Below are 17231 nucleotides of genomic sequence, written 5' to 3' on the forward strand. Positions count from 1 at the left end.
TACAAGCCTGGATCGACCAAAGCGCAAAACCAATGAACCGCCAACGGCCAGGCCAAGTACTAAACCAACTGCAACATTGGAAGGTGATCTTTTTTTTCATGGAACACTTGCAAGTCGTGTGAGCATGCCAGCATCCCTCACAGACACACAGGCTACACATGACAACCCTTAGATTCATTTGTGATTCAGATATCCATTCAGTGTCGTGCTATGCTTCCCGTTGCTGGCCTGTCTGCCTTTCTGACATGCCTGTGCATTAAATGGCATACTATTGAGGATTTAGGTCAGCGGGGCTGCCAGGCTGACAATGCCTTAGTCAGAACACATACAGTACCATGGGATGGCTATTGGTCATTGAGGATCAGCAGGGGAATGGCTTCAACTGACTGTGCTTCAAATTACCAATAGGCTTTTCTGCTGAAGTGGCCATCATTATCGACGTAAATTATATTGAGACAAATGTCTGAAAGCATGGCTTTACATAAATAGTGAGCTGCCATGATTCAGATGACTGAGACAGTGGTCAAATAGCCTGGCTTGCCTTGCTAACCAACGGTTGTCTACACAAACATGTCTTAAAATGTTCTTTATCCTACAGTGTACGGTACTTGTGTTTTTGATGGAAAGTCAGTCCTGCAGAAGGCTAGTTAAAATGTCTAACAAAGAGGGCCGGACAGACTTAAAAAGCTTTCATGAAAGCTTTCATGTTGGGTTGACTTTATGAGAGCCATATCTCTGCTGCTAGATTACTGTGTCATTAGAACAGGACCATGGCTTCCACTCTCTAATCAGCATCCTCTCCCGCTCAGGGGGAGACAGGCAGGCGACACACACACACACAGCACCCCACAGGTGGTGGCCTTGTAACAAACTGACCTAAGAGCATACCCGTTGAAATAGAAGTGAAGCCCTACTTGAAGTGAAAGAGGAACAATCTTGAATACTACTAGCATCATATAGCCTATCTTTGGATACAAAGATGACTGAAAGGTTTGATTAAACATTTCAGTTGCTTTCACACACATTAGCACAATAATAAGGCATGATATGTAAAGCATTGGTTTGCTTCAGTTAGGCTGAATGTAGTCTACACCATTTGCAACTGGGTGTTGATTCCAAGGGCCCCACTATAAAACCAAAACAACACATTCTGAAAGTCAAGCCTGAAGCATTCTGTTCCATACAAGGTCACCAAATAAACACAGGTTTGTTTCTCTGTAAGTAGAAGGGGGTGGGGGAAAAGCCTTCAACTCAGAGCACATTCCAAGACAACTCAACATACAACACTATTAATAACCCCAAGTAAGTGTACACATTCTTGTGAGTCACCATTATTGGCAAGCATTGGAATAGATCTAACTAACATAATAGGGAGGGTAGGACTAGGCTATATGCTAATGCTAAATGAAGTGGAGACTAAGGGGAGAGACTGGGCTCAGTAACTCACTCAGGCCCTTTGGCAACAGAAACACACTGTGTCACAACAACACTTAGGGGAGAGTCAGCAATAGAGATGATCAAAAGCTTTGGGATTCGTTCCACAGCAGTTTCATAAGGGAGGCACTTAGAGTTTCTCTCTCCCATTGCTCAATATCCTCCAGTTCTCTCTGCTTGTCTGTCTGTGTATGTCTTGGGAACTAGCCTGTGAAAATGCTTTTTTTTAAAAAGTGCTATTTGAGAAAGGAGATGTTTATCAGACAATGGGATAAAACATAATCCAAGACAGCCAGCCATGCAGGCTGGGTCATTGGTGGATGTTGTAGGCTAGGCAAATGCCATGACCTGCAATTTCAGATTCAATTGATTGCTAGTGACAAGGTTTTTTTTTTCCCCCTGGACCAATCCCAATGTTGAGCTGCTGTCCAGTAATACTGATTGAGAAGCTTCTTTTATGATGCCACTGCCAGTGGCCGACAGAGCAGAATGGGGCCCGGTTCATGAAGACCGCGTTTGCGTTTGCTTTCAAGAGAGGGACGTTTTTGAAACACAAAGCAATGCATTACCAAGGGGGCTGAAATCATAGTAATGGAAAAAGTAGGTACAATCAGATACAATATTGTAACTGTCACATGCTTCGTATACAACAGGTGTAGACTAGCAGTGAAATGCTTGCTTACGGGTCCTTCAACAATGCAGAGTAAAAAAAGAAAAAAAAAAACATGAAATGAAAGTGACACTGTGAATAACAAAAAAATAAAGAGTAAAAATAACATGGCTATATATAGGGAGTAGAAAATATAATAGCTGTATACAGCGCATTCGGATAGTATTCAGACCCCTAGACTTTTCCACATTTTGTTACATTATGGTCACTGACAGAGCTCCCAAGTTCCTCTGTGGAGATGGGAGAACCTTCCAGAAGGACAACCATCTCTGCAGCACTCTATCAATCACTCTGTAGCGATCCACCAATCAGGTCTTTATGGTAGAGTGACCAGACAGAAGCCACTCCTCAGTAAAAAGGCACATGACAGCCCGCTTGGAGTTTTCCAAAAGGCACCTAAAGGACTCTGACCATGAGAAACAAGATTCTCTGGTCTGATGAAACCAAGATTGAACTCTCTGCCAAGCGTCACGTCTGGAGGAAACCAGGCACCGTTCATCACCTGGCAAATACCAACCCTATGGTGAAGCATGGTGGTGGCAGCATCATGCTGTGTGGATGTCTTTCAGCAGCAGTTACTGGAAGACTAGTCAGGATCGAGGGAAAGAATAACAGAGCAAAGTACAGAGAGATCCTTGATGAAAACCTGCTCCAGAGCTCTCAGGACCTGAGACTGGGAGCAAAGGTTCACCTTCCAACAGGACAATGACCCTAAACACACAGCCAAGACACCACAGGAGTCTCAATGTCCTTGAGTGGCCCAGTCAGAGCACGGACTTCACCCACAGCGATGCTCCCCATCCAACCTGACAGAGCTTGAGAGGATCTGCAGAGAAGAATGGGAGAAACTCCCCAAATACAGGTGTGCCAAGCTTGTAGTGGCATACCCAAGAAGACTCAAGGTTGTAATCGCTTTACTCAGTACTTAAACAAAGTACTGAGTAAAGGGTCTAGATGTGGTATTTCACAGTAATAAAAAAAAAGTTTTACATTGGCAAAAATGTCTACAAACCTTTTTTTGCTTTGTTGTTATGGGATATTATTTCATCCATTTTAGAATAAGGTACCAGAGAGAACAGTCTGTGGCTGGAGTCGGACAATTTTTAGGGCCTTCCTCTTGACACCGCCTGGTATAGAGGTCCTGGAAGGCAGGGAGCTCGGCCCCAGTGATGTACTGGGACGTACGCACTACCCTCTGTAGTGCCTTGGTCGGATGACAAGCAATTGTCATACCAAGTGGTGATGAAGCCAGTCAAGACGCTCTCAATGGTGCAGCTGTAGAACTTTGAGGATCTGTGGGTCCTTGCCAAATCTGTCTCCAACAGGCATTGTCGTCCCCTCTTGACGACTGTGGTGGTGTGTTTGGACCATGATAGATCCTTAGTGATGGGGACACCACGGAACTTGAAGCTCTCAACGTGCTCCACTACAGCCCCCTCATTGTGAATGAGGGGCGTCCCCAGTCCCCCCTTTCCTATAGTTTGCGATCAGCTCCTTTTTCTTACCGACACTGAGGGAGAGGCTGTCCTCCCTATAGGCCGTTTCATCGTCGACCAGGCCTACAAATGTCGTGGCGTCGGCAAACTTGATGGTATTGAAGTCATGTGCGGCCACACAGTCGTGAGTGAACAGGGAGTACAGGAGGAGAGTAACCTGAGGGGCCCCGAGTTGAGGTTCAGCATGGCAGATGTGTTCTGGCCTACCCTCACCACCTGTGAGCAGTCCGTCAGGAAGTCCAGGATCCAGTTGCAGAGGGAGATGTTCAGTCCCAGGGACCTTAGCTTAGGGATGAGCTTTGAGGGCACTATGGTGCATTCTGCAAATTGGAGTGGATTCAGGATGTCTGGGATGGTGTTGTTGATGTTAGCCATGACTAGCCTTTCACAGCATTTCATGGCTACAGATGTGAGTGCTTCGGGTACAGGGACTATGGTGGCCTGCTTGAAACATGTAGGTATTACAGACTGGGTCAGCGAGACACTTACTTGCCAGCTGGTCAGTGTTTGTTCCGAGTACATGTCTTGGTAATCCATCTGGCCCTGCGGCCTTGTGAATGTTAACCTGTTTAAATGTCTTACTCACATCGGCTACGGAGCACGTGATCACAGTCGTCTGGATCAGCTGGTGCTCTTACACATGGTTCGGTGTTGCTTGCCTCGAAGCAAGCATAGAAGGCATTTAGGTAATTTGCAAGCCCTGCCACATCTGAAGAGCGTCAGAGCCGGTGTAGTAGAAAACAATCTTAGTCCTATATTGGCGTAAAAGCTGTAGTTATCCCATCTGAGACTGCTGTTCAATCAATGACCAGTGATGCAATTACAGAACACATTAGGGATGAACTAGTCAACATCCGGGAGGGGGTAGTAAGGTCAAGCTCAACTAAACTTGTCATAAAGTGGGCATTAAACATGTAGCCTAGTTGATCATAAAGCTTATGTGACTGGGATTTCTGATTTTAACACCTTATAAAAGAGAAGTGTAGAGAGCCAGACAATGATCTAGTCTCATTACTATCTAGCCAATACCTAGGCCTAAACATTGGCACTTTTACCTACTTTATTAGAAGCTGTTACATCCAGACCATTTTGAGTCGGACCATCGTGTTTACTCGCGCACATACTTCCACGTCAAGTCTAGCTAGTCTGACACACTATATCCTTCATATATATGTTTTTGTTTCCTTTAGAGTTTCAATTTAGAATTTACATACTGCTTGAGACAGAATGTACAACTGCCCCGGGGCCTACCCTGGCCTAGTGTAGAAGTGAAATTACTCAAGAAGGACATTTTCTCAAGGCTGAGCCAGAGACAGCTGGATAGAAAAGACCTCCAGATCCAGATGATTGTTTCCCCTCACTAGAGTACTTCCTGGTCGGGCTCTGTTTCAATGTGTGGCTTACGTAACCCAGTGACAGTGCGATGTATAAAATTGGAGAGGGAGAAACAGTCAAGGCCACGAAGGCGACCTGCATGCCAGCCGCATTCTGAGCAGCTCGACCCTGGCTCCTCTAGAATGTAGTACACGCTCACACAGTATGCACACACACATTGACTGACTAACTGCTATCCACCATATCAGCAGAGAGGAAACTCATAACTTCATACTTTCCCACTGATCGGAAAAGCTTCTGATGTGTGTGTGTGTGTGTGGTAGTTAAATAGCAAAGTTAAAGTTGGAGGCCTGATACTTTGACTTTGCACAAGGTACGAGGTTAACTACACCTAAAGGCTTAAAGGGTAGGAAGCGATGAGTTTTTACTCAAAGTAAAAACACAGTGGGATCAAAGACTTAGTTATATTTTAGTGTTTTTAAATACTGAATAATTGATTTCCGGATATCTGCGGAACTACCTACAATGCCTGTATGGCTCAGTAGGTAGAGCATGGTGCTTGCACTATCAGGGTCGTGGGCTCGATTCTCGGGGCACCCACACGTACAATGTCGCTATTTGTCAACGTCATATGGAGAACCAATGTTACCAAACAAAAATATAAAATGCAACAGTTCATAAGGAAATCAATCAATTGAAATGAATTAATTAGGCCCTAATCTATGGATATCACGTGACTGGGAAGACATAGGTTGTGTGACAAAACTGCACATTTTAGAGTGGCTTTTTGTTGTCCCCGGCACAAGGCACACCTGTGTAATGATCATGCCGCTTAATCAGCTTCTTGATACGCTACACCTGTTAGCTGGATGGATTATCTTGGCAAAGGAGAAATCCTCATTAACAGGGATGTACACAAATTATAGATCAAAAAGCTATTTGTGCAAATGGAACATTTCTGGGATCTTTTATTTTAGCTCATGAAAAATGGGACCAAGACTTTACAAATTGCGTTTATATTTTTGTTCAGTTGAATTCCAACTGACTAACGTTAGCTAGTTAGCTAGTCCAAACCAAATGTTGGTGCTACTGAGCTACTATGTACTAGAGGTCGACCGATTAATCGGAATGGCCGATTAATTGGGGCCGATTTCAAGTTTTGATAACAATCGGAAATCTGTATTTTTGGGCGCCGATTTGCCCAAATGTTTTTTTTAGCTTTATTTAACTAGGCAAGTCAGTTAAGAACACATTCTTACTTTCAATGACGGCCTAGGAACGGTGGGTTAACTGCCTTGTTCAGGGGCAGAACGACAGATTTTCACCTTGTCAGCTCAGGGATCCAATCTTGCAACCTTACAGTTAACTAGTCCAACGCAATAACGACCTGCCTCTCTCTCGTTGCACTCCACAAGGAAACTGCCTGTTACGCGAATGCAGTAAGCCAAGGTAAGTTGCTAGCTAGCATTAAAATTATCTTATAAAAAACAATCAATCATAATCACTAGTTAACTACACATGGTTGATGATATTACTAGATATTATCTAGCGTGTCCTGCGTTGCATATAATCTGACTGAGCATACAAGTATCTGCCTGAGCGGTGGTAGGCAGAAGCAGGCGCGTAAACATTCATTCAAACAGCACTTTCATGCGTTTTGCCAGCAGCTCTTCGTTGTGCGTCAAGCATTGCGCTGCTTATGACTTCAAGCCTATCAACTCACGAGATGAGGCTGGTGTAACCGAAGTGAAATGGTTAGCACGCGCTAACTAGAGGGACAGAAGCTATACGGTTTCACTGGGAATACTAAAGTGCCTATAAGAACATCCAATAGTCAAAGGTTAATGAAATACAAATGGTATAGAGGGAAATAGTCCTATAATAACTACAACCTAAAACTTCTTACCTGGGAATATTGAAGACTCATGTTAAAAGGAACCCCCAGCTTTCATATGTTCTCATGTTCTGAGCAAGGAACTGAAACGTTAGCTTTCTTACATAGCACATATTGCACTTTTACTTTTGGTCTCCAACACTTTGTTTTTGCATTATTTAAACCAAATTGAACATGTTTCATTATTTACGTGAGGCTAAATTCATTTTATTGATGTATTATATTAAGTTAAAATAACTGTTCATTCAGTATTGTTGTAATTGTCATTATTACAAATAAATAAAAAAATAATAATAATAAAAATAAAAAAAATAATGTATATATTTTTTTTAAATAAATCGGCCGATTAATCGTCATCAGCTTTTTTTGGTCCTCCAATAATCGGTATCGGCGTTGAAAAATCATAAAATCGGTCGACCTCTACTATGTACAGTTGAAGTCGGAAGTTTACATACACCTAAGCCAAGTACATATACACTCGGTTTCTCACAATTCCTGACATGTAATCCTAGAAAAATACCCTGTCTTCGATCAGTTAGGATCACCACTTTATTTTAAGAAAGTGAATTGTCAGAATAATAGTAGAGAAAACGATTTCAGCTTTTATTTCTTTCATCACATTCCCAGCGGGTCAGAAGTTTACACACTCAAATGTCACTGGGATGTCACACATTTTCTATAGGATTGAGGCCAGGGCTTTGTGATGGCCACTCCAGTACCTTGACTTTGTTGTCCTTAAGCCATTTTGCCACAACTTAGGAAGTATGCTTGAGGTCATTGTCCATTTGGAAGACCCATTTGCAACCAAGCTTCAACTTCCTGACTGACGTCTTGAGATGTTGCTTCAATATATCCACAATTTTCCGCCTCATGATGCCATCTATTTTGTGAAGTGCACCAGTCCCTCCTGCAGCAAAGCACCCCCACAACATGATGCTGCCAACCCCGTGATTCACGGTTGGGATGGTGTTCTTCGGCTTGCAAGCCTCCCCCTTTTTCCTCCAAACATAACGATGGTCGTTTTGGCCAAACAGTTCTATTTTTGTTTCATCAGACCAGAGGACATTTCTCCAAAAGGTACGATCTTTGTCCCCATGTGCAGTTGCAAACCGTAGTCTGTCTTTTTTATGGCGGTTTTGGAGCAGTGGCCTCTGCCTTGCTGAGCGGCCTTTCAGGATATGTCAATATAGGACTTGTTTTACTGTGGATATAAAGACTTTTGTACCCGTTTCCTCCAGCATCTTCACAGGGGATTGATTTGCACCAAAGTACATTAATCCCTAGGAGACAGAACATGTCTCCTTCCTGAGTGGTGTGACAGCTGCGTGGTCCCACAGTGTTTATACTTGCATACTATTGTTTGTACAGATGAACGTGGTACCTTCAGCCGTTTGGAAATTGCTCCCAAGGATGTACCAGACTTGTGGAGGTCTACAGTTTTTTTTTCCCGAAGCTGATTTCTTTTGATTTTACCATGATGTCAAGCAAAGAGGCACCGAGTTTGAAGGTAGGCCTTGAAATACATCCACAGGTACACTTCCAATTGTCTCAAATGATGTCAATTAGCCTATCAGAAGCTTCTAAAGCCATAACATAATTTTCTGGAATTTTCCAAGCTGTTTAAAAGGCACAGTCAACTTAGTGTATGTAAACACAATCACACTGCACACTGCCCACTGCCCTAACCCATCTGGACAAGAGGAATACCTATGTGAGAATGCTGTTCATCGACTACAGCTCAGCATTTAACACCATAGTACCCTCCAAACTCGTCATCAAGCTCGAGAGCCTGGGTCTCGACGCCGCCCTGTGCAACTGGGTACTGGACTTCCTGACGGGCCGCCCCCAGGTGGTGAGGGTAGGTAACAACATCTCCACCCCGCTGATCCTCAACACTGGGGCCCCACAAGGGTGCGTTCTGAGCCCTCTCCTGTACTCCCTGTTCACCCACGACTGCGTGGCCATGCACGCCTCCAACTCAAATCATCAAGTTTGCGGACGATAGTACAGTGGTAGGCTTGATTACCAACAGCGACGAGACGGCCTACAGGGAGGAGGTGAGGGCCCTCGGAGTGTGGTGTCAGGAAACTAACCTCACACGCAACGTCAACAAAACAAAAGAGATGATCTTGGACTTCAGGAAACAGCAGAGGGAGCACCCTCCTATCCACATCGACGGGACAGTAGTGGAGTTAAGTTCCTCGGCGTACACATCGCGGACAAACTGAATTGGTCCACCCACACAGACAGCGTTGTGAAGAAGGCGCAGCAGCGGCTACATATTCTTTATCCCTTTACACTTGTGTGTATAAGGTAGTAGTTTTGGAATTGTTAGGTTAGATTACTCGTTGGTTATTACTGCATTGTCGGAACTAGAAGCACAAGCATTTCGCTACACTCGCATTAACATGCTAACCATGTGTATGTGACAAATACATTTGATTTGACTTGAACTTCTGACCCACTGGAATTGTAATACAGTAAATTATAAGTTAAAGAATCTGTCTGTAAACAATTGTTGGAAAAATGACTTGTGTCATGCACAAAGTAGATGTCCTAACCAACTTGCCAAAACTATAGTTTGTTAACAATAAATTTGTGGAATGGTTGAAAAAAAAACAGTTTTAATGACTCCAACCTAAGCGTATGTAAACTTCTGACTTCAGCTGTACATCCACGAAGCAGAAACCCTTTACAATTGTGCAAAAACTGCAAAAATGTTCCTACGTTTGGTAGTGGTAGTCGAACGAGCGAGTTGTAGTAGTTTGTCATTTGTAGCTAGTGAGGTAATACCCACAAAGACGACTCATTTGTGGCCCAAAAACGATAAGCTAGCTTTGAAATTGGAATGGTTTGTCTGGTTGAAGTGAGCAGATTGGAGTATGGGAACCATAAGCACGTCTACTGTACAAGGTGCTCAAAACCAGGTGCTGTGCCAAGCGTGAATGTGAACCCTGCAACCTATATTTCCTACCGATCTACCAGTACAACACGAGTGTAAATTCAATGTGGATTTACTTCACTATATTGCTATTGGATTAGCTAGCAGACTCTCCCTCCCAATGCCTCTCCTCGGCTCTTCTTTCATGTTGGTAGCTAAACTCTGCCATCAAATGGGTAAGTCTCCACTCTCTCTACTTAGCTGGATTTTTTGTTGTTGTGTTCCATTTGTGTCTTTGTAGAGCCATTTTTTTGTGAAAGGTACTACGCAGCGTACAGACCCCCCTTGCGCACTCAACGTCGTCAAGTTTCCTTGTAGGCCTATTTGGCGGAGAAACTGAAGCCAGCTGTATAGCTTACTGGCAGTTTCTGTTTATGAGTCTTTTATTAAAGAACGTGAAACAATGTTTGATTCTTTTCATTAAAATAATGCATAGCAATAGCCTATGATTAAAGGGCTATACTGGGCTCTCACCATCATTATTCACATCATTACAATTTAATCTAGTCACAATTATCAGCTTTGGTACTGACATCAGTGAGCAGGATTTCTGAGTGAGGAGAGACATGGGTAGGCCTACTAACAAAAATTATGAAATTAGAGCTACTGAAATCCAATGTTTATATATCCTCCAACATTTTAACAGTCTAATAAATCCATTTAATATAAGACATCACAAAATCATCCCTGAAGACCATGGGCTGACAGAGATCCTATTTGCGGGTCTGAAAAATGTTTACGTTTTCTAAAATAATTTCCTGCAATTCTACATGTCTTCATTCATGTAAAATTACATTTGTATTTTTTAATACCACAAATTACAAGATAAAACTAAAGACCCATGTCTTAAACACAATCAATAGCATAGGCCAATGAAAAGCTGCCAGGTCACCAATGACACAAGTCAGTATTCAGCCAGCAAAGAGTGGATACACTGAGTGTAGGCTTACAACATGAAGAGGAAATTATAGTCCACCAAATTTCCAGTGGCACTCACTTATCCAAGGTCCCAGTGACATCCCTGACAAGTAATGGAACCCGAATTTAAAACTCTGTGCTTCAAAAAAATATTCTGCCGCACGAAGGCTACACCTACAGACAGGAACGACAGACCACAAATAAGTCCTTCTGGAAGTGCACCGAATGACGCTTTCAAACGCAGAGGTCGCGAAACCCCGTCAATGAGTTTTGCTGGATACCCGGTTCTTTCAGCGTCCGGAACATCAACTGGAGGAGCACCGAACATACTTTCAGGCAACATGGGTAGGTGAGAAGGTCGAACGCATTGGAAGAAAGCCAATGTTACCAAAAGGTATATCTTGTTTACCATAACAATGGCTTTATTATTCTTAATGACAGCATGCCCAAGGCCAATAACACGGTTGATAATCTGCTTCTCTATTTTATATTTTCAGAATTATAGAACTGCTATGATGCTGGCTGCAAGACTTGGCGAAGACCAACAACGGCGAGGAGGACTGGCATAACATTTACTTGGCGCTATCCACCCCACCATTTGAAAGTTCATCGAGGCATTGCAACGACAGCATCAGAAATGAAATGAGAATGGAGCAGCAACTTTCCACCGCAAGCAACAGAATTAAAAAATAATAAATCAAATCAAATGTATTTGTCACATACACATGGTTAGCAGATGTTAATGCGAGTGTAGCGAAATGCTTGTGCTTCTAGTTCCGACAAAGCAGTAATAACCAACGAGTAATCTAACCTAACAATTCCAAAACTACTACCTTATACACACACACAAGTGTAAAGGGATAAAGAATATGTACATAAAGATATATGAATGAGTGATGGTACAGAACGGCATAGGCAAGATGCAGTAGATGATATCGAGTACAGTATATACATATGAGATGAGTAATGTAGGGTATGTAAAATTATATTAAGCAGCATTGTTTAAAGTGGCTAGTGATATATCTTTACATCAATTTCCATCAATTCACATTATTAAAGTGGCTGGAGTTGAGTCAGTGTGTTGGCAGCAGCCACTCAATGTTAGTGATGGCTGTTTAACAGTCTGATGGCCTTGAGATAGAAGCTACTTTTCTGTCTCTCGGTCCCTGCTTTGATGCACCTGTACTGACCTCGCCTTCTGGATGATAGCGGGGTGAACAGGCAGTGGCTCGGGTGGTTGTTGTCCTTGATGATCTTTATGGCCTTCCTGTGACATCGGGTGGTGTAGGTGTCCTGGAGGGCAGGCAGTTTGCCCCCGGTGATGCGTTGTGCAGACCTCACTACCCTCTGGAGAGCCTTACGGTTGTGGGTGGAGCAGTTGCCGTACCAGGCGGTGATACAGCCTGACAGGATGCTCTCGATTGTGCATCTGTAGAAGTTTGAGTGCTTTTGGTGACAAGACACATTTCCTCAGCCTCCTGAGGTTGAAGACGCGCTGCTGCGCCTTCTTCACGACGCTGTCTGTGTGGGTGGACCAATTCAGTTTGTCCGTGATGTGTACGCCGAGGAACTTAAAACTTACTACCCTCTCCACTACTGTCCCATCAATGTGGACAAGGGGTGCTCCCTCTGCTGTTTCCTGAAGTCCACAATCATGTCCTATGTTTTGTTGACGTTGAGTGTGAGGTTATTTTCCTGACACCACACTCCGAGGGCCCTCACCTTCTCCCTGTAGGCCGTCTCGTTGAACAGCATTCTCACATAGGTATTCCTCTTGTACAGATGGGTTAGGGCAGTGTGCAGTGTGGTTGAGACTGCATCGTCTGTGGACCTATTTGGGTGGTAAGCAAACTGGAGTGGGTCTAGGGTGTCAGGCAGGGTGGAGGTGATATGGTCCTTGACTAGTCTCAAAGCACTTCATGATGACGGAAGTGAGTGCTACGGGGCGGTAGTCGTTTAGCTCAGTTACCTTAGCTTTCTTGGGAACAGGGACAATGGTGGGCCTCTTGAAGCATGTGGGAACAGCAGACTGGGATAAGGATTGATTGAATACAGTATGTCCGTAAACACACCAGCCAGCTGGTCTGCGCATGCTCTGAGGACGCGGCTGGGGATGCCGTCTGGGCCGGCAGCCCTGTGAAGGTTAACACGTTTAAATGTTTTACTCACGTCAGCTGCAGTGAAGGAGAGTCCGCAGGTTTTGGTTGTGGGTCGTGTCAGTGGCACTGTATTGTCCTCAAAGCGGGCAAAAAAGTTATTTAGTCTGCCTGGGAGCAAGACATCCTGGTCCGTGACAGGGCTGGTTTTCTTTTTGAAATCCGTGATTGACTGTCGACCCTGCCACATACCTCTTGTGTCAGAGCCGTTAAATTGTGACTCTACTGTCTCCATACTGACGCTTAGCTTGTTTGATTGCCTTGCGGAGTGAATAGCTACACGGTTTGTATTCGGTCATCTTTCCCTGGTTAAAAGCAGTGGTTCGCGCTTTCAGTTTCACACGAATGCTGCCATCAATCCACAGTTTCTGGTTTGTGAATGTTTTAATCATTGCTATGGGAATGACATTGTCAATGCACTTTCTAATGAACTCACTTACCGAATCAGCGTATTCGTCAATGTTGTTGTTGGAAGCAATGCGGAACATATCCCAGTCCACGTGACCGAAGCAGTCTTGAAGCGTGGAATCAGATTGGTCGGACCAGCATTGGTCGGACCAGCGTTGAACAGACCTGAGCGCGGGAGCTTCTTGTTTTAGTTTCTGTCTGTAGGCAGGGAGCAACAAAATGGAGTCGTGGTCAGCTTTTCCGAAAGGAGGGCGGGGGAGGGCCTTATATGCGTCTCGGAAGTTAGAATAGCAATGATCCAAGGTTTTACCAGCCCTGGTTGCGCAATCGATATGCTGATACAATTTAGGGAGTCTTGTTTTCAGATTAGCCTTGTTAAAATCCCCAGCTACAATGAATGCAGCCTCAGGATATGTGGTTTCCAGTTTGAAAAGAGTCAAATAAAGTTTGTTCAGGGCCATCGATGTGTCTGTTTGGGGGGCAATATATACGGCTGTGATTATAATCGAAGGGAATTCCCTTGGTAGATAATGCGGTCGACATTTGAGGAATTCTAAGTCAGGTGAACAGAAGGGCTTGAGTTCCTGTATGTTGTTGTGATCACACCACGTCTCGTTAATCATAAGGCATACGCCCCCGCCCCTCTTCTTACCAGAAAGATGTTTGTTTCTGTCGGCACGATGAGTGAAGAAACCAGCTGGCTGCACCGATTCCGTTAGCGTCTCTCGAGTGAGCCATGTTTCCGTGAAGCAAAAAATTTTTACAGTCTCTGATGTCTCTCTGGAATGCTACCCTTGCTCAGATTTCATCAACCTTGTTGTCAAGAGACTGGACATTGGCGAGTACTATGCTAGGGAGTGGTGCGCGATGTGCCCGTCTCCGGAGCCTGATCAGAAGACCGCTTCGTTTGCCTCTTTTACGACGTTGTTGTTTTGGGTCGCCGGCTGGGATCCGATCCATTGTCCTGGGTGGAAGGCAGAACACAGGATCCGCTTCGGGAAAGTCATATTCCTGGTCGTACTGATGGTGAGTTGACGTTGCTCTTATGTTCAGTAGTTCTTCCCGACTGTATGTAATGAAACCTAAGATTACCTGGTACCAATGTAAGAAATAACACGTAAAAAAAAAAAAAAAAAAACTGCATAGTTTCCTAGGAATGCGAAGCGAGGCGGCCATCTCTGTTGGTGCCGGAAGAAGGATCTGAAGTCACTGGTTCAGAAGTACACCACAACTAAACAGCTGGAGTCTTACCTGAAGAGCGTTGCCTACACTTTCAAGTTGCAGTTGTGAATTCTCCAAAATTTATCTGAGAAATCTTTGCACCAAGCCTACTTGGACAATTCTTCAATTTCAACCCTTTCAATAACTCCAATATCCTTATAAGAACATCCAGAACATTCAGCATATTCTTGGACAATTTATTCTGAATTTGTTTTTATGGCGCTGCATTGTCATGTAGCCTACTCTTATTTGTTCGTATTTTTTTGTTATTTTAAATAAATGTTTTAGGCATACTTATTTTTTCCCCATAATTTGGGGTATTGTGCTAAGCTTTTTTGTTGATAAAGGTTTTATAGTGAATGGTTGGTGTTAATGGGTGATGTACACATTTGATAAAAGCGGAAAATACATTATTCCAAACTAAAACACACTGTAGAAACAAGATACTGTCTATTTTTAGCCTTCAGCCATATGAACAAATTTATCGGACACATTATTTGAAAATGTGTTAGATGGCAGTTATGCATTTCCAAAATGTTGGTTTACTTTAATGTAGCTGTAAGCTTGGTGTTGATAGCAATTAGTTAACTCACTCAGTGCTAATGTAACATTAACAGGTTGGTAGGGCTAACGTTAGCAGGCTAGCAACCATGCAAGGTGATTTGTAAATGTAAATTCCTAAAGTATTTGCTTGTAAGTTGGCAGAACATTGTATTGAAACCAATAGTCATGAGTACCTACGATTTGGTTTAATTTAAAGTTATACATTTTACGTTATTTCTGTTGGAGTTTACATTGTGGGGAATAGGCTGGCTTGCAAGGTCCTCCATATTGCGTCACACCCTGCAAATGTTATTTCAGGCATGACGTCAGCATTCTTTGGTATTCTGATCAGTTTTATGTAATAACTCGAAAAAATAATTGGCGGTGTAACTTTACATTGGGACTTTGATACGGATTGTGATGAAAATCCATATGTTATGTTTATGCTAACTACCCTTTAAGACAAACCACACTGCAGATGTGCAAAGTATGAGATGGAAAGATTGAGAGCATGCCACAGAGAGAGAATGTGAGGGGCTCACAACTGTCTCTGACATGTTTAAACATATCAGCTACTGCAAAGCAAGTTAGTTACTTAACTCTAGAAGAAAAGACAACACAGTAATAAACAGAATACACCATCTTGTCGTGTGAACAGTATGTTTAAAAATAAGTCTTAACCTGAACCAGTTCCACAACATAGCGAAGTGTTGAACAACTTCACTCTGAATGTTACACATCCAACATTATGCTTTCAGCTAACTGGCTTCATGAAATGCAGATTCACATTTTCAATGTGTCAAGATCATCTCCTCCATACTTTGGGTGTGGAACAGACTGTCGAAAGTCAAGGAAAACCTATTTGACACAATATTTGCAAGAAAGCGATCCAAGGGCAAACCTAGCTTGGAATGCTGTACAAAAATAACAAGCAGGAGGGAAATGTTGCTTCTTAGCGAACGTTACTTAAGTCTCAACGCACAACCCTTGTAGCTAAGTAAACAAACAAGTACAAAGACGAAGGTGGAGAAGATGGCATCCCAATTGCTTTTCCACTGGAGCTATTAAAACAGTGAAATTATTAGATGGTGCTAGCTAACTACTGTACAGCAGCCATTACTCCTGGCGCAAAAACATGGCCATTGAATTGCCTGTTTAGCGCCAGCTATGTAGTTAGATAATTGAGTTAACTTGTTGGCAAGATGCAGCTAATGACAGCATGGAAGCTATGGATTTAGCTAGCTAGCTGACATTATCACGTCTTGATGGTAGCTAACTTATTGTAACTAGCTAGCTAACTTAACGTTTGTGGATTGATCCATCTCACAAGGAGCATAACTTTACTCCAAATCCAGTCACGATTGATGATGTCAATGTATCCCTCTTATTGGTTAAAGCAAGGCAATTTGAAGCGGGGAACATCGGATAAGCATAACGATAAACAAAAACCACACAACGAAAATACTCACCCATACTGTCCTTCAATGTGGCCAGGACCGTCTCGCTATATGAGATGTTTGGAATCTGCTATCCGGTTGCTTGAGTTATATAGCAGCTTGAACGCTAGCTACTGTATGTGTATTTAATTCAATACCGATAATCAAGTTTAGCACACCGTTACTTAAGCCATTCGTCTTTGCTTGAATAGCCAACCAAACCTATCTTTGTAGCTAACGATATCAAGATTACTGTACAGGAAGTTATCCCGAAAGTCTCCACCTTTCTTAGACTTGCCCGAAACTACGCCTGCCACACACATACAAAACAGAAGGAAACTCCGCGATATTTAGAAAGGAGAGTCCCGCGAGAGGAAGTTGGACTGCCATTCGTTCATTAGCCGAGAGCATGAACAGTGTAATGGTTTGGGGATCAAAGAAGTCCATCTCTTGAATCAGTGTTGAGCGTCAACGGTGGCCATTAGTTTCCTGGTGAACATTCGTTTTGACATTTGCATCATCAGACGACAATCGGTCCATGGGGGCGACATGGGACCATGGAGCCTATCTTGATCATATTGTAGGGAATTCGGGGGTAGCCCTGACCGGACCAGAGTCCAGCGAATATAATGGTCATTCCACGCTTTCATTGTATTACATAGGTAACTAAGATATTTTATTGTATAATATTTGTTTCTTATAAATACATAGTTGAGCTTGTGAATGGCACTGTGTGATAAACCTAAATATCCACGTAGTGTCCCATACCACGTTTTGAG

General features: G+C 43.2%; 1 protein-coding gene across 3 annotated transcripts in view; it reads right to left on the bottom strand.

Annotated features, from left to right (window-relative positions):
- The window catches only part of cd2ap (CD2-associated protein), a 73955-nt gene extending 57022 nt beyond the window's left edge, over positions 1–16933 (bottom strand). For 2 of the 3 annotated variants that reach the window (XM_021612085.2, XM_021612084.2), the window contains exon 1: positions 16486–16932. In XM_021612085.2, the coding sequence (XP_021467760.2) occupies positions 16486–16489 (4 nt within the window). In that variant the 5' untranslated portion in view covers positions 16490–16932. Of the gene's footprint in view, positions 1–16485 lie in introns of all 3 variants that reach the window. The other variant, XM_036985112.1, reaches the window with a different exon arrangement.
- Positions 16934–17231: the final 298 nt, after the last annotated feature.

The sequence above is a fragment of the Oncorhynchus mykiss genome, chromosome 8 (assembly GCF_013265735.2).
Source record: "Oncorhynchus mykiss isolate Arlee chromosome 8, USDA_OmykA_1.1, whole genome shotgun sequence".
NCBI classification, from domain to species: domain Eukaryota; kingdom Metazoa; phylum Chordata; class Actinopteri; order Salmoniformes; family Salmonidae; genus Oncorhynchus; species Oncorhynchus mykiss.